At 42.0% G+C, this 19049-nt stretch overlaps 1 protein-coding gene across 2 annotated transcripts in view; it reads left to right on the top strand.

Moving 5' to 3' along the window:
- Window positions 1–19049, top strand: part of TMEM87A (transmembrane protein 87A) — a 160647-nt gene that overhangs the window by 3244 nt on the left and 138354 nt on the right. For both annotated transcript variants that reach the window (XM_073610611.1, XM_073610610.1), the window contains exon 2: window positions 3221–3281. In XM_073610611.1, coding sequence (XP_073466712.1) covers window positions 3221–3281 — 61 coding nt within the window. The remainder of the gene's footprint in view (window positions 1–3220; window positions 3282–19049) is intronic.

Here is a 19049-nt window from a genome sequence, read left to right as displayed (position 1 = left end):
ATCTGAAAACTCCCTTTAACAGGGGGGCCCCAGATCCCGTGTGTGAATGGATATGGTGTACATAGTACCTCTGCTCCATTCCCCCCCCCCCCCAAAAAAAAATTGTGTAAATAAAACAGACAGTTTTTTGACAAGTCCTTTATTAAAAAAATAAAAAATTGTCCCTCTGATAGATCCATCTTCGATCCCAATGAATGCCGCCTGCACAAAAGAAAAAAAACTGCCACTTCTGATGCTTTGCTCCTGCCAAATGACATACCGCTTAAAGTACAACTAAAGATAAAACTTTTTTAGGTCTGGATAGAGTGGAGATGGATTAGAACACCTGCTTATTTTGTTGTCTGTGCCCTTATTAGAGAGATTCACCCTCCTCTATTTCTCCTGCTTACCATTATCGGTGAAAGTGAAAGAAAATTCAAAATTTTGGATTCCTGCAGAAAAGTAACAGAGGGGAAATCTTCCAATGGGGACATTAGTTCTAATGACCTGGGGGTCCCCAAGGAAATCCCTTAATTTGCACAGATTTCCTCTCACTTCCGGTTTTGGCTGTGGGGCAGGAAGTGAAGGGAAATCTTCCCAATGGGACACAGAGGGCAAAATATAAGCTAACAGGGGTTATTATAACCTTCCCTTATTCTATCCAAAATGAAAAAAAAAATGTTTTCCTATAGCTCTACTTTAAGTAAACCAGGGGGGTGGAGTATAAAGAGCATGGCCACATAGTGATGACGTTGACCGGGCCAGAGTCAATGATGTTACCAGATGATCCCATCCTTGCATAGCATTTGGGAAAAGAAAAACATTTACTGCCAGCTTTTTTTGCTTACATTCTGCTGTCAGCAAGGGAATTCCTGCTAACCATAAGGATAGGCTCGGGCATGTTCGCAGCTCCACGTGCCTGAGCCTACCAGGAAGCTGACACTGCACAGCGCTAATCACAAGCACTGAGACATTTCCCAATCCACGGCTGCACAGTGGGCTCGGGCACATGGAGCTGCGAACAAGCATTTTTGTGAATTGCAGTTTGAGTTAAATACAGCTTGAGTTATTTTACCTTAAATAACCATGCAATATTTACTTTTAGACAACAAAACTGGTCCAAAAACATCCGTACACCCACTCTTCAAGTGCCACCACTGCGCTAAAAGTAACCTAAGTGTGCAACAGCTGCTAATTTAATTGAAATAAATATAAATAAGCATTTACAGTGTAAACTAAAGTAAATAGTAGCGCTATAGTATAAATAAATCAACCCAGTGACAGGTGATAGTGATCAACACGAATACATAAATTAACAACTAATAATAAAGTTTGTGCAAAAATAGTCCATAAATGAGACTGGATTGTCTCAAAAAAGGAAAGCGGAATATATCCTAATGTGGGATCTTCAAAACTTTCAGCACACCACGTGCACTCAGTGTTTCCACTCCCCTTTGGTTAAAAACTCACCAAATGACGATGCCTAGCACTCTCATGCTCTGCAAAACAGCATCAACCTCCACAGGGTTAGATATCCACCGATATCCAGACGTGACACCCGATATCATGGACTCTCCATATATAATGAAACAAAGTGCTCTAATAGTGCAGTATCGTTGTAAAAAGTTTATTCTATTAAAACAGCTTCAAACATTGCACTCACATAAGCTCAAATCTATGAAGCCTAGAGACATCCACTTGCAGCAGCAAGTACTGGTGTAATGTGGTCTCAGCGGACAAAGCATAGGTGAACTGAATCTCATCAGCGAAAGATCGTGATCCTCTGAGCGTCACTTCCGGTATAGCGTAAAGTGTGAAAAACTGGTTGCCATACAGCCACGTCCCGACGTTTCGTCATAATGACTTACTGAGTCCATGATATCAGGTGTCATGTCTGGGTATCGGTGGATATCTAACCCTGTAAGGGTTGATGCTGTTTTGCAGAGCATGAGAGTAGGGCTGCAACTAACGATTATTGTCATAATCGATTAGTTGGCCGATTATTGTTTCGATTAATCGGTTAATAACCTTAAAAAAAAGTATGGTGTATAATTTAGTTAATATGTAAAGTTTTAAAAAAAGGCAATTTATTCTTAAACATCTCTATGCAGTGGTGAATATAAGTAACCAACTATATGGTTAGGGAGCAAAATATCTAATCCACTCTGAGAATAACAGACAGAAGAGATATTCTGTACATACTATTAGAGGAGATATACTGTATATACTATTAAAGGGTGAATCTGGTAAATATCATCAGACTCAGAGATCTATTTTTTATTTAAAAAAACAAACAATGTCTTCCCCGACAAATGACAAAAAATGTAATTTTAAGAACGTTTGTTCGATTTTCTAATTGTGTGGTCAAAATCGAATTGTCAAAGGATCTGCGGGAAAAGGTAGTTGAACTGTAAAAAAAAAAACAGGAAAGGGATATAAAAAGATATCCAAGGAATTGAGAATGCCAATCAGCAGTGTTCAAACTCTAATCAAGAAGTGGAAAATGAGGGTTTCTGTTGAAACCAAACCACGGTCAGGTAGACCAACTAAACTTATTTATATAATTTATTTACAGTAGAGATTATTTGCTCTATTTGTACTATAAAGAGCTCATTTTAGTTTTTTTTTAACCCCATTATGTTACTGGCCGATTAATCGATTATAAAAATAGTAATCGATTAATTTCATAATCGATTAGTTGTCGATTAATCGATTAGTTGTTTCAGCCCTACATGAGAGTACTCTGCAAGGCATCGTGATTTGGTGAGTTTTTAACCAAAGGAGTGGAAACACTGAGTTCACGTGGTGTGGTGGAAGTTTTGAAGATCCCACATCGGGATATATTCAGCTTTCCTTGTTTTGAGACAATCCAGTCTCATTTATGGACTATTTTTGCACAAACTTTATTAATAGTTGTTTATTTATGTATTAGTGTTGATCACCATCACCTGTCACTGGGTTTATTTATTTATTGATATTTACTCTTAGCAAATTGAACTCTTAGTGCTCTGGATTGAGACAAGTACTGTACACTGACACTGCTCTCCATAAATGACTAAATGTCACTGTTGGTGCCTAGGGAAGAGCTGGCATGGAAAGATGACTCAGGGCAAGTCAGATTGTGTCCACAGTTCTGATAGTTCTCTAGTAACTGGAATCTGATTGGCTTTACACCTTGCTATGCTATGAATGTGAATTTAGTCACTTTTATTTATTTATTTATTTTTATTTATTTTTTTAGAATGGTACAAATTTCACCTTTGGGAAGATTCTGTTTAATGACTCTATCATCTTTCTCAATGGTAAGTTAAAATATAGTTACAATATAATTAATATGATTTAAGGCTGTGAACTTTCTCTCTCTCAGCATTCAGATATACCAGTGAAAGGCCTTACAGTTGATTGTTTATATTTAGAAGATACATTATTTTAGTTTATTCATTGACAGACATAGCTTTCTCTATTCTTCATGATTTGGTTATACTGTCAACTGCAGGAGTAGGACGCTAGGTAGGAAAACAAAAGAAAAGCTCATCCTAGTTATGTTGAATTTTAGTTTCCCGCTTTTTCTATTCTTTTCCTCAGAATAAATCATTTTATTTATATCTATCATTGAAGATGATCATCTATCAAGCTGGTGACAGGCTGAATACTATAGAATGCGGCAGTCTACCCAGTTTCAGCCATCATAGTTACATAGTTACATAGTAGGTGAGGTTGAAAAAAGACCAAAGTCCATCAAGTCCAACCTATGTGTGTGATTATATGTCAGTATTACATTGTATATCCCTGTATGTTGTGGTCGTTGTGCTTGTCTAATAGTTTTTTAAACTATCGATGCTCCCCGCTGAGACCACCGCCTGTGGAAGGGAATTCCACATCCTTACCGCTCTTACAGTAAAGAACCCTCTACGTAGTTTAGGATTAAACCTCTTTATCTTCCAATTTTAATGCGTGGCCACGTGTCTTGTTAAACTCCCTTCCGCGAATACGTTTTATCCCCACTGTGGGGTCACCAGTACGGTATTTGTAAATTGAATTCATATCCCCTCTCAAGCGTCTCTTCTCCAGAGAGAATAAGTTCAGTGCTCACAACCTTTCCTCATAACTAATATCCTCCAGACTCTTTATTAGCTTTGTTGTCCTTCTTTGTACTCGCTCCATTTCCAGTACATCCTTCCTGAGAACTGGTGCCCAGAACTGGACAGCATACTCTAGGTGCGGCCGGACCAGAGTCTTGTAGAGCGGGAGAATTATCGTTTTAGCTCTGGAGTTGTTCCCCATTTTAATGCATGCCAATATTCTGTTGTTCTGCTTTGTTAGCAGCAGCTTGGCATTGCATGCCATTGCTGATCCTATCATCTACTAGCACCCCTAGGTCATTTGCCATGTAGTTGCACATCCCATTAATTTGTTCAGGTCTTTTTGCAAGGTTTCCACATTCTGCGGAGAAGTTATCACCCTGCTTAGCTTAGTATCGTCCGCAAATACAGAGATTGAACTGTTTATCCCATCCTCCAGGTCCTTTATGAATAAATTAAATCGGATTTGTCCCAGCACAGAACCCTGGGGGACCCCACTACCCACCATTCCGAGTACTCCCCATTTATCACCACCCTCTAAACTCGCCCTTGTAGCCAGTTTTCAATCCATGTACTCACCCTATGGTCCATGCCAACGGACCTTATTTTGTACAGTAAATGTTTATGGGGAACTGCGTCAAATGCTTTTGCAAAACCCAGATACGGAGCCAGTCTACGGGCCTTCCTTTAGCTAGATGGCAACTTACCTTCTCATAGAAGGTTAATAGATTGGTTTGGCAAGAGCGATTTTTCATTAACTGCTTGACATCCGCGCTATAGCCGAATGACGGCTACAGCGCGGCCCTGAATTCCCGTGCACGTGCCCTGCGCGCGCCCTGCAGGGCGTGCATGGAGCGCGCTGTGATCACCGAGTCACTAAGACTCGGGTGATCACCGATCCAAGTAAGGGGCCGGTCCCGGCCCCTTACCATGTGATCAGCTGTCAGCCAATGACAGCTGATCACATGATCAAAACAAAAGCTCTGTGATCGTTTTTTTTTCTCCTCGCGCTGACAGTGCGAGGAGAAAAAAAAGCCGATCACCGGCTCAGCAGCAAGGGACATGGGTCACGAAGAGGAGGAGGCAATAATGCCTCATACGTGCCTCAGTTGTGCCACAAGTACCCCCTGCCAGGGCCACCTGTTATTGCCACATCACAGTGCCCACCAGTGCCACGTATCAATGCCCATAAGTGCCACCTATCAATGCCTGCAAGTGCCACCTATCAGTGCCCACCATTGCCACCTAACAATGCCCACCAGTGGTGCCAATCAGTGCCACCTAGCAGTGTACAAGATCAGTGCCCATCACTGCTACCTATCAGTGCCCATTGGTGCCGCCTCATCAGCGTACATCAATGAAGGAGAAAAATTACCCTTTTAAAAAATTTTATAACAAAATATAAAAAAAAATATATATTTTTTTTTAAATTCGCTCTTTTTAAATTTTTTTAACAAAAAATAAAAACCGCAGAGGTGATCAAATACCACCAAAAGAAAGCTCTATTTGTGGGGAAAAAATGATAAAAATTTCATTTGGGTACAGTGTTGCATGACCGTGCAGTTGTCAAGTGCGTCAGTGCTGAAAGCTGAAAATTGGTCTGGATAGGAGGGGGGTTTAAGTGCCCTGTAAGCAAGTGGTTAATCCATGCTGATTACTGCTAATAATACCGTTCTCATTAATAAATCTTGTATAAAGTCCCTTATCATCCCCTCCAAGAGCTTGCATACTATTGATGTTGGGCTAACTGGTCTGTAATACCCAGGGATGTATTTTGGGCCCTTTTTAACCACTTCAATACAGGACATTTTATACACCCTTCCTGCCCAGACCAATTTTTAACTTTCAGTGCTCTCACACTTTAAATGCCAATTACTCAGTCATGCAACGCTGTACCCAAACAAAATTTTTATCATTTTTTTTGTGCAAATAGAGCTTTCTTTTGCTGGTATTTAATCACCACTGGGCTTTTTTATTTTTTGCGACATGAAGTGAAAAAAGAGCAAAAATTTGAAAAAAAAACACTTTTTTTTTTTTTTTTTTTTAGTTTCTATGATAAAATTTTGCAAATAAGTCATTTTTGTTCATAAATTTGGGCCAAAATTTATACAGCTACATCTCTTTGGTAAAAATAACCCAAATTAGTGGATATTATTTAGTCTCTGTGAAAGTTATAGAGTCTACAAGCTATGGTGCAAATCATTAAAAATTGATCACACCTGATACACTGACGGCCTATCTCATTTCTTGAGGCCCTGAAATGTCAGGAAAGTTACAAACACCCCCCAAATTACCCCTTTTTGAAAAGTAGACAGTCAAAGGTATTTAGTAAGAGGCATGGTGAGTTTTTTTGAAGTTGTAATTTTTTCCCACAATTCTTGGGAAAATTTAAGATTCTTTTGAGTGGCTTTACACCTTGCTATGGAGGTGCTTTTTTTTTCCACAAAATTGTCATAATAACAAGTTTTTTCTCAGACACAGCATATGCATACTTCCAATTACACCCCAAAAAATATTCTGCTACTCCTCCTGAGTATGGAGTTATTACATGTGTGTGACTTTTACACAGCCTGGCCACACAGAGAGACCCAACATGCAGGGAGCACCGTCCTATTACGACCTATTACATTTCTGAAGGCCCTGGAGCACCAGGACAGTGGAATTACCCACAAAATTACCCCATTTTGGAAAGCAAACACCACAACGTCTATTCTGTGAGGCATAATGAGTCTTTCGAACGGTTCATTTTTTTCCACAAGTCTTCTGAACACGTGGAAAGAAAATTAAAACTTATTTTTTTTTTTTTACACAAAGTGGTCAGTTTATAAGATATTTCTAACTCAAAGCATGTGTATATAGTAAAAATGACCCTCAAAACACATTCTGCTACTCCTCTTGACTTTACACAGCCTGGCCACATACAGAGGCCCAACATGCAGGGAGCACCGTCAGGCGTTTTTGGAGCATAAATTACACCTCTAATTTCCTAATGACCTATTACAGTTGTGAAGGCCCTGGAACACCAGGACAATGGAATTACCACAAAATGACCCCATTTTGGAAAGCAAACACCCCGACGTATATTCTATGAGGCATGGGCTGCAGATAGGTACTCGGGTACTCTGATGGGCTGGGGACAAGTACTCGGGTACTCTGATGGTCTGGTGACAGGTACTCGGGTACTTTGATGGCCTGGTGACAGGTATTCGGGTACTCAGATGGACTGTGACAGGTACCCGGGGACCCGCAGGAGTAGCGAGAAACCCAGGACGTCATATGACGCCCGCCAAAGATGGGAGATCCCATCTGCGGACGTCATATGACTATAGCCTGGTTTTGAAGTGGTTAAATATTGGTGCTACATTGGCTTCTCCAATCACCTGGTACCATTCCAGTCAGTAGACTGTCAGTAAAAATTAGGAACAATGGTCTGGCAATTGCTTGACTGAGTTCCCTAAGTACCCTCGGGGGCAAGCCATATGCTCCCGGTGATTTATTAATTATAAGTTTCCCAAGTCTAATTTTAATTCTGTCCTCTGTTAACCATGGAGGTGCTTCCTGTGATGTGTCATGAGGATAAACACTGCAGTTTTGGTTCCTGAAGCCCCCGATTCCCTCGTGAAGACCGAGCAGAAGAATAAATTCAATACCTTTACCATCGCCCCATCCTTTGTAACCAGATGTCCTTCCTCATTTTTTATGGGGCCAATATGATCTGTCCTCCCTTTTTTACTGTTTACATACTTAGAATTTCTTGGGATTTTTTTTTTGCTTTCCTCCGCTATGTGTCTTTCGTGTTCTATCTTAGCCCCCTAATTGCACCCATAGGCGTGCGCAAGGGGTGTGCCAGGTGTGCCTGGGCACACCCTAATCCTGGAGTTGGCAACCCATCAATTGTGGGCAGGTGACAGGTAAGCCGCGATCCTTACTTGCCGACCCCCAGAACCTGGACAGGATAGGCGGCTGGAGTGGAAATTAAGGGACCGATCTGTATTTTCTTCTGCAGCAGCTGAAAGTAGGCTTCTCCTCCTCTTCCTCTTGCCGATATTCAGCTGCCACGGGAGGAAAATACAGGGGATTGGTACCAATGTATGCCACCCCTCTTGTCCCAGTTCCTTTTCTTTCTGCTGCCCAGGTCCCCCTGTGTGCTCACCTGCTCCCCCCCCCCCCCACCCCATTGTTTTAGGATGACGAGTGGGGAAGAGGCTGGTTAATATGTCACAAAGGCATATGTGTTGGAGCTTTGAGGTGCACACCCTAATACAATGGGCTGCGCACACCTATGATTGCACCCTTACATTTCTTGTTGGATTCTTTTATAAAGTCTGAATGCTGATGATGATCCCTCAACCTTGTATTTTTTGAAGGCCTTCTCCTTTGCTTTTTTATGCATTTTTACATTGGAGTTAAGCCATCCGAATTTTGTTAGCTCTTAAATGTATTACCCAATGGGATGCGTTAGCTCATGCCCTTATTTAATATGCTCTTTAAGCAAACCCATCTTTCCTCCATGTTCTTTGTTACTAAGATTTTATCCAAATTTATGCCTTCTAGCAAGGTTCGTAGTTTAGGGAAGTTGGCTCTTTTGAAATTGTGTCTTTGTATTCCCCTTATGTTTTCTATTTGTGTGATTTATACTGAAGCCAATTGACCTGCGATCGCTGTTTCCTAAATTTCCCCGTATTTCCACATCTGTGATCAGGTCTGTATTGTTGGTAATCAGTAGATCCAGTAACGCTTTATTTCTAGTTGGTGCGTCTACCATCTGAACCATGAAATTGTCCTGCAAGACATTTAGGAACTAGCGAGCCTTAGATGAATGCGTGGTTCCCTCCGCTCAGTCTGTCTAGATAATTAAAATCCCCCATTATGATAACACATCCTTGCTGCTAATCCAAATTGTGATAGGAGATCCGTCTCCCCCTCCTCCCTCAGGTTAGGGGGCCTATAGCATACTTCCAGTATTATTTTCCCCCTAGCCTCATCCCTTTGGAGCTAAACCCATAAGGATTCCACCTCCTCCCTAGCTCCCTTAGTGATGTCATCTCTCGCATTCACTTGTACATTATTCTTGATATATAGGCATACCCCTCCCCCTTTTTTACTCTATCCCTGCGATAAAGGATATACTCTTGAATGGTTGCTAGCCAATCATGAGAGCTGTTGAACCAGGTCTCTGAAATTCCCACAAAATCCAAATCCTGCTCGTACAGCAGTATCTCTAGTTCATCCATCTTGTCCGCCAGGCTCCGGACTTTGGTGAACATGCCACGTATTTTAGACTGGTCACATACTATCCTCTTATTGCTTATTGCAAATAGGACTTTGTTAGGATTATTCTTCTCCTGTGATCAGTCAAACTCCAGATGTATTGAAAAGCAGACAATTTATTTTCAGATGTGCCGACACAAAAGGATGATGCTTACAAGTCAAAAGATGCAGTAAGAATCATACAGAGGGATGTACAGCCCCCCTCCTAATACTTACAATAATATAGCTATAAAGCTTCTATTGGCTGAGGAAACACTGATAGCATTCCTGGTACAGAATGGTATGTACTTTATTGCCTAATTAGCGTTTCCTGTACAACCTGTTCTACCATATGTGGTTAAGCCTAATCATCCTATAACTTACTATGGAGTTAGTTAAAACAAACGATACAGCAAGTTAAAACATGTGCTCAGAAGTCATCTTAAAAATCAGTCTCAGGGTTTTTGTTTTTTTAATAGTCACAAAATAAACATTTAAAACTTTTCTAACATTCCCACCTCTTGTGTGACTATTTTATCTCAACACATTTCGATGATGGTCCCTGTGTTGTACACGTTCGTACTGTATGTCATTAAGTTGACCTTCAATGTCCACATAGGTCTCCTCAGAGGTAGGAAGGGCTTGATACATTGTTCTTGAGACTGCGGTTTCAATCAGTTTTTTTGAAAGTCCTTGAATACAGAGAATGCAGCAGAACCGCAAGTGACCAAAACGGCCAAAGCCACAGCAATTGAGACCAAACAAGATGTGATAAGTTCAGTCCATTTACCAAACCATCCTTCAAGCCAGTTTGTGAATGGATCATTAATAACTGAGTTTTCCGCTAACTCATTAGAGCAGTAAATCCTTCCAGGGCTCTGGTCACGGTCCCTCCAGGAGCTGTATTGTTGGGGATAAAGGTGCATATTCTACCAAACATTTTGTATACTCCTCCTCTTTCAGCTAGGACCATATCTAAGGCCATTCGGCTCTGCCATGCCATTAGAGATGTGGGGGCCAACTGTTCTGCTAGGCCCTTCACAGCATCCCTAGTATTGTTTACAAATCGTTGTTGGTTATAGTATGTATAGTTAATCCAGTCAACATTTTTATTTATAGTCACCCACCAGAGAAGAGACTCAAACCCAGCTGTTATCTGATTCCTGGCCTTAAACTAATCCGGCACCCCACGAGGAACCCCAATCTCATCTATGTAGATCTGAACGTCAAATGACCCCTTGGGAGAGGTGTCCCTCCGATACCGTTGGTGACTGTTAGTCCACGGGTGTTTTAACAGGATCCTCAGGGGCATAGCCAGCTAGACCATACTGCAGTCCCCTTGGGCATTGGCCGGTATCCTAGCTCGCAGTTTCTTATCCCCACACATCCACCAGATATCAGCTCTCTGAATGTCATGTTCAACCCAGTCACCATTGCCCATAATAATCCTCTCCCTGCAGTAGTCATCGGGTAGTGACCCAAGATCCACCCTGCTACGGTTCCCTGGGAGTGCAAAACAAGTAAAGTTGCCCGGATAAGCAGTAACCGCCGGAGTTATCTGAGGTCTCTGTACTGGGGGAAACAACAACCTCAATGTAGACACGTAGAATTTGTTTAAGGTTTATAGCTCTTATTATACAACCGCAACATACATTTTAAACCTTCTGGATCTGTATTGTGATCTAGAGGAAAAGGGACCGTTACTAAATGTGGTCTGGTTCCGGCACAAACTAAACAGTTTTCATTTTTTAGAGTTTTAACCGTGTTCCGCAACCATTCTAACCACTCATTATTTTCTTGGTAACCCGTCTCCAAAGCCATGGCATCTTCTACTGTTAGGTTAGTAAATCATAGTTTTATTCAAAACTTCTATTTTAGTATGGCCTTCTTCTTTCCCTTCTGTGTCTACCTTTTCCTGTTGTCTGGTCTTATTGGGTGGTAATACCTCGAGGAAAAATTTGCCTGAGGGGTCAGTTCCTGACACCCATGCTCCCATAGAGTACAACTGCTGATCTTCGTTCCTCTGCTCCTTTAATGTTATCAATAATTGGTTACAGTTCTCACTGTGTGCAGTGGGAGTTGGCCGCATTTGTAATTATGAGTCTTTCCTTTTTGCCACTTAGTTATTCCCTCTATAGTTATTCCCTCTATAAAGGTTATATTCAATGCTGTTCCTGTTCTTTCCCAATCCAAAGGTTCCTCTGCTCTTCCATAACGTATACCACCTTTTATGGATGCCTCTCCTAGAGTCACCAGTAACCCAAGGATAATTGCTGTCCCTTTCATCCCAACCAGCCACAGAGTTCCAGCGGATAGGGTAGGTGAGTTGGAAGGGGAGGGAGACATCACCGGTTTGAGACAAGTCCCACCATGTATGAGACCTCCCTTTGTAGCTGTATTTTCTGGCCCTCTTGCAGCCAACTGGGCCTTCTCTGCCTGTAAAACCTTTTTGCAATGGGACTGGTGAATCCAGGTAGACCTCTCTGCTATCCTTATAGCCGTGGGGGTGGTGAGAAGAAACTGATACAGTCCCTCCCACTTGGCTGAGTTCCAATGTTTTCTTTTTATTACTTTTACCAGGACCCAGTCTCCAATATGGATTTTCTCTTCTCCTTGGATTGGACCTTCTGGAATAGAACAGACTTTATTAATTTGCTTCTGTTTCAACAGGTTAGACATATATTCTGCTAAAGTACGTTCAGATTCTTCAGCTGGTGTTTCATTTGGTAGTAAGGGTATTCTATATGGCCTTCCATGTATCATTTCAAATGGGCTCAAACCTTCTTTTGTGGGTGTAATATGCATACTAGTTACAGCTAATGATAAGCAGTACATCCAATTTTTTAACTGTTTCTTCCATAGCTTTTCTCAACTTATTTTTTAGGCCTCATGCACACGAGACACTGTTAAACGCGCGTTCAGAGGCAGTTGGACACTTTTTTTCAACTGCCCCTGAACTCATTCAATGTTATCCTATGTGTCCATGTACACGGTCTCGTTTTTTGGCATTTTTAGGCAGATGTGTTTTAACCTCGTTTTTCCAAAAGCAAAAAAAATGGGTTCAGACGCAAACGTTTTCCACGTTTCAGATGCCAAATGCGGCTAAACGCTGGTACTGCGTTTAGCCGTGTTTGCATTTATAAGTGTTTTTAAAGGAACCCTATTTTTTGGACCAGAAAACACAGAAATATAATGGTAAACTGCAGCAGAGAATGACATTTTGGGGCCCCATATCTCGGGGTTTCTTAGTGCTAGATACCCCAAATTTGGTGTGCAAACACAGTGGAACTCACACTACAACCTATCCAAATTTGGGGTTCCTAGCATCAAGTGTCTCCAAGATATGGCGCCCCAAATTTGGGTCGCAAAATGTCAAGCACTTTTCTGCAGCAGAGAATGACATTTTGCGACCCAAATTTGGGGCCCCGTATATTGGGGCCACTTTGGATATGTTGTAGTGTTAGTTCCACTGTGTTAGCACACCAAATTTGGGGTTCCTAGCACCAAGTGACCCCGAGATACGGGGCCCCAAAATCAGAGAATGACATTTTGCGACCCAACTTTGAGGTTCCGTATCTCGGGGCCACTTGGTGCTAGGAAATTGGGATATGCTGTAGTGCTAGTTCCACTGTGTTTGCATACCAAATTTGGTGTTCCTAGCTCCAAGTGGCCCTGAGATACGGGGCCTCAAAGTTGGGTCGCAAAATGTCATTCTCTGCTCTGCAGACGCTTCTAGACGCAAGCGCGGTTAAACACGGCATGCAAATGCGGCAAAACGGGCGTTTCTGAACACCGGTTTCAGCTTTTAAAAACGTGTTCAGCAGAGTTTGCACCAGCGTCTCGTGTGCATGAAGCCTTAGGATTCCATTGTGTCTCTCCACTAATCCAGCTGATTGGGGTGGTAGGTGCAATGGTTTTTTACTTGGATACCCATCACTTCTGTCAAATGTTGTATAGTTTTATTTACAAAATGGGGTCCATTATCATTGTAGATCTTTTTAGGGATTCCAGATCTAGGAATCATATCTCTTAGTAATGCTTTGACCACAGTCTGTGCGTTTGCACTTCCTGTCAGGAATACCTCCACCCATTTGGTCAGGGCGTCTATGATTACCAAACAATATTTCTTTATCGTACATCACGGGACACAGAGCACCATAATAATGACTATGTGGGTTATATGCTTACCTTCAGGTGATTGGACACTGGCAACCAATAGTAAGACGGTTCCTCCCATATAACCCCTCCTATACAGGAAGTGCCTCAGTTTTTTCGCCAGTGTCTTGAAGGTGATGGTCATGGCTGTTGAAGCTCTTCAATTTCTTCAAAGAATGTCCCACTGAGGACTTTATAATCGGATCCATTCAGATGGCTTACTAAGCTAAAGTGGATGGTACCCGAACCTTGGCTCAAGAACGAGGTATTGCTTGTAATGTGTCCTTTTTAGGCGCTGGACCCTTGTTAAAAGTTGGTATTCCTGGTCAACCTTGCCCAAGAAAACCACAAAGGGTGCTTTACAGGTCCAGGGGTGTGGACCCCAATATATGGGGGACCCGGTCCCTGAAGGTCCTTAGAGGCGCTACCCGCCCCGTGATGGGGGAAGATTGGGCCTGGCAAGACAGGCCCTGCTGCTTGGGATGGTGAGTACTCCCCATTGGGGTTCAATATATATATATATACATATATATGCTCAGGGTCTTATGCTCAGGGTCTTATGCCTCCCTGAGCATTGTGTTTGCACATATAATACATTGAGAGCAAAAAGTTTTTGAGTAGTTTGTGAAGTCATAGGCTGTACATACCTTATTTAACACTTCAATCATCCCCCCCCCCCGTTTGACACATAAGTTACTCAATGTGTCAATACTGCTGCATACCTAAATAGGTACCTAACACCAGTTTTCCTTCAGGTGATGTGTAAATGTTATCTATAATTGTGCAACCCTTTGTTTTCCAATATTATTTCTCCACGGGGGTGCATTCTGCTGCATATCAGTAAGGACTGTATAATCTATCCATATGATTTCCTGTTTTGTCATTATTTGATGTGTTTCTTGTGCCGCTATTTTGTCTGCTTTATTTGCCCTTTTATTTCCCTTTGAGATGGGGTCTGTATATTTTGTGTGTGTTTGACATTTGCAGATTGAAAGCTCTTTTGGTAACTGTATTGCATCTAGGAGTTCTAGACTGAAGTCCATGTGTGAAATTGGCTTACCACTGGAGGTGACCATCCCCCTGTATTTCCATTGTTGTGCAAAAACATGTACTGTTGAAAGGGCATATTGACTGTCAGTGTATATGGTTACGCATTTTCCTTTTGATAGTATGCATGCTCTGGTCAGTGCTTCAAGTTCTACTTGTGCTGAATAATGTTTTGGTAATGGCCTAGCTTCCAAAATTTCATCCTGTGTCACTACTGCATATCCCGTTGCATTTGTGCCATCTGGATTTTTCTTACTGGAACCATCAACAAAAAGTGTCATGTCAGGGTTAGATAACGGTACATCTTTCAAATCACTTCATGGCAGTACCTTTTCAGCGATGGCAGCAGTACAGTCATGTTTATGACCATCAGTAGGAAGTGGTATTAGTGTGGATAGGTTTAATGTAGTACACCTCTGTATTGTTAAGGGAGGTTGTGTCAAGAGTATTGTCATACAGAAAAGGTGTCGTGCTGGGCTCAAATGTGATATCTTTTGTTGTAAAAGGATAACAGATACTGCATGTGGTGCTTTGAGTGTCAGTGGGTGATATAGCACTATAGATGCTGAGGCCTTAACTGCTTCAGCTACAGCTACCACTGCCTGTACACAGGGTGGAAGTGTTCTAGTTACACTGTCTAATTTTGTAGAATAGTAAGCAATCGGCCTCTGGTGCCCGCCATGTGACTGTGTAAGTACTGATGTCATGTGACCTTTCTTTGAGTCTACTGTTTGTTCGAAAGGTTTGTCATAGTTTGGTTAGGCTAGCACTGATGAACTAGAAAGGACTTGTTTTAGGTCAGTAAAGGCTGTCTCTGTTTCCTCACTCCATTTTATAGCATCCTGGGGGACCATAGGGCTCCCATGTATTGCCTGAACCAACGGGACCGTCAGCCTGGAATACCCCGGAATCCAGGCTCTACAAAAAATTGTCATACCCAGGAAGGACAACATTTGTTTGTCTTTGGTTTCGGCACCTGGAGAAGGGCTTGAATTCTCCCCTCATCCAGGTGCCGACCTTCTTTTGAGATATTATACCCCAAGTATTTGACCTGCTGTTGCCACAACTGGAGTTTAGTTCTATTTACCTTATGCCCTTGGTCATGGAGGAAATACAACAGAGCCATTGTGTCAGCCCTACAAACCTCCTCTGAGGGAGACGCCACTAAGATGTTGTCTACATAGAGGAGGAGCTGGCTTCCCCCTGGGGGTACAAATTGAGCCAAGTTTGAGGACATTACTTGTGAAAAAATGGTAGGGGACTCGCAATAGCCCTGGGGCAACCTGCTGAAGGGATACCTTTCTCTTCGCCGGTAGGTGAAGGCAAACCAAAATTGATGGTCAGGGTGAACCGGGGTGCTAAAGAAGGTGTTACTGATATCAATCACAGAGAATGATTCCCTGGATCTAAATCGTTCAGTAGTGTGTGTGTGTGGATCTGGTACCACAGGAGCTCTTGGTATAACTGCCTGGTTAACAGCTTGTAGATCTTAAAGAATAAACAGGCTCCCAGAGACTGACGTGTAAATTGCCATCATCCCTCAACATTTAAAGACCAAAAGAACCTCAAAAAATTGGATTTTAAGGGCAATTATTGAATAGATAAAAAACTATATAAAATATTTAAATTTTTATTAATACAAAAATTTAAAAACCAGACTTTTAACAAAGAAAATCACATAGATAACAAAAATATTGTATACTGTAATTAACAGTGGTGGCAAAGAAATCCCACTACATAAATGAACATCATCCATGAGTGAGAGTCCGACGCGTTTCGAAATATGTAAATATAATCTTCATCAGGTAAAATTTGCCATTTCTGAAATGTAAAATACAGTATAAATGCATAGAATACAAAAATGTACCATATAACATATAACTGACAGGATGTATGAAAAACCCCTGTCAGAATATACAAAAAACTCACATGTCAAAAAGCAGTGATTTGAGCCCCTTGCTCGCTCGATTCCACTCTCCCGACACTCCTCTGCGGCTATAGAATCAGAACACCAGGCAGGCTGTATGTAAGTTCAAACAGGAATCTCTTTTACTGAAAGGAATACAGGCTTTTTTATACAGTAAAAGAGGAGGTGTATACCTCCTGCTCATATTACTCTGAACATACACCTGTGACCAGAAACCTAATTAACATGGCCTAATTAACTAATCCCTTTAGACAGCCTAGATGACTCAGTCATGACCTTTAGGCCAGACTGGCCGTATTGTAGCTCAGAAAACACAATCAACATTATCACAAATCAACACAGAACTCTTCTTCACACAATAGCAGAGTTAATTAACACAAACAACAATGGGGATCTAATGACTCTTAGATCCCATACTAGACTTATTTACAATAAACACATTCTAGCAAGCAAAAGACAGGTGGCTGGAATTGACATCAGTATCTCCTAACAGTATTTGTCCCAGCATTATGAATCAGCCACTATTTCTAATATGGCAAATCTAGAGTCCCCAGAGTCTGTGTCCTGGGGGACCAGGACCCGAATCCACAGTAATACCACCTCAAGGGTCCCCAGGCATACAGCTCACAAAGAGCATCGTTCCCCCTAATGCCAGGGCCCATAATCGGTCGGCAAGAGGCTTGCATTCAGTCCCCTCAAACAGCCTCTATCCCGGGTGAGTCTGTCACACTAACCATAAATAAATAGGGCACCAAGGGCTACAAAATTATTTAATAATCAGATTTAAATTAATACAAAAAAACCCAAATAGATAGTGTCATTCTGACAAGTCTGCTGACAGAAAAACAGAGTGAAAGAAGCAAAAGGGAGGAAAACCTGGTGGATTTTAGTCTGTTTTTCCTGAACTGAAGCTTTCCAAGAAGGGCTAAAACTTTCAGCCTCACTGAGGCCAGGTGGGGTGGTAGCATCTAAATATCTAATCCAGCACATTTTGCGTTGCATTAGAGTTTTGTTCCAATCTGAATCCGGAATCTACTACTAGATGATTTGGTGATTCCGGATTTGGCTATCCTGGTTACCATAGACGTCGAATCACTTTATTACAGCATACTTCATGATTTAGGGGTGGCTGCTGTTAGCCATGTTTTACATCAAAAGGCCCTAGCTTCGGCTTGGATTGTTCCATCTCTCCATCCAGCCCGGTCATTCTGACAATGGGGGTGGATTATTTTTAGCACTGGGTCTTTTGTTCTCTCACAACTTTTTGGGGTGCCCTCACATCTGACCAGTGTTCTTTGCCTGTTATCTTTTTGATTCAACCGGCTATCTCCATCTGGACTACGTTTTCGTTTTATCAGGCCAATGCATGGTTACCCCTGGTAGCTCCGCCTTTTGGATTGCGAAGCTGTTTTGTTTTGTTACGTTCTAGTTGTTTGCTACTCCCGGGTTTGCTTTGTCCAGCCCCGCGTCATATGCGGCGGCATTCACTGTTAACAATGCTGCTTCCGCTCTCACGTCTTGGATTACATCTGTCGGATCGGCCCATGGGAGGGTGTGGCTACGTCAGCACGCCGCGCCCTCCTTGGGTTAGTCGCTGTCAGCTGTTTTTCTGTTTTTTTGGATGTTTTTCCTTCCCGCCGATGAATCCTCTGTTGAAGCGGCACTTAGGTGATGGCGTCATCGCTTGTGCGTCATGTGACGCCGTCCCCTGACGCTCCACGAGGCTCATTTGGTTCAGAGCTTGGGCTATATAAGGAGGACATCGGGAACCCTAGAGCTGCCATTCCTATTCTATGACGTCCTATTTGGATGTCGAATATACCGTTTTGGGGAGGAGAGGGATAACCTCTCTCTCATTTAGGTGCCACCACGGTCCTTCGGCTGTTCCAGGTGGGGATCTTTGACTATTCAATATTTTTGGTAAGTATAGCCCCTTTGGATATTCTTAGATGGCTTATATTTTACTTTGTACTTTGTAGCCTCCACTTGGAGGGGTGCCATGCCCACTGTACGTTCTCACCTTTGTGTAGTTTATTTAATGCAATTCATTTATTACTGTCAAACTTTGGGTTCTTTAAATTGTTTATTTACAGTCACCTATGTCCTATTTTTTAGACAGCTTACCCCTCTTATCACCACTTAGGACTGGGACTTTCTGTCTCCCTCTTCTCTGGTGGGTTGGACTATCTCTATTGGAGCAACCTCATTTTGAGGTCGTGGCTTGGACTTAACAACCTGTAAGTGTTATTTATGTCAATACTATTTTTACCCTATGGATCATTTATCCTGGATTGCATTGGCCACCCCTATACTTGCGGCATCTGGGGTATTTAGCCTCCCTGGCCCCTCGGCTTTCTGAGGGGTGCATGGAGGTCTGCCCTCTGTTTTGCCTAAGTTTGGAATGTAGGCCTACTCCCTTAACTGCATTTATTATTATTATTATTTACTTTGTTTATCCATATTAGGGGCCTCATTACATATTGGAATTTTTGTCCCCCTTTTTCCTGTTCTTGGCCGTTGTTTTCTAAGGTGTTATCACCACTTCTCTTCTATTTGGATGCCTCTATTGGATTACAATATCCTGGGGTTCTTCTGTATGTTGAAAGGCC

This window comes from Aquarana catesbeiana, linkage group LG13 (assembly GCF_042186555.1).
Source record: "Aquarana catesbeiana isolate 2022-GZ linkage group LG13, ASM4218655v1, whole genome shotgun sequence".
NCBI classification, from domain to species: domain Eukaryota; kingdom Metazoa; phylum Chordata; class Amphibia; order Anura; family Ranidae; genus Aquarana; species Aquarana catesbeiana.
Note: the sequence above shows the minus strand (reverse complement) of the source record. Positions and strands in the feature narration are given on the sequence as shown.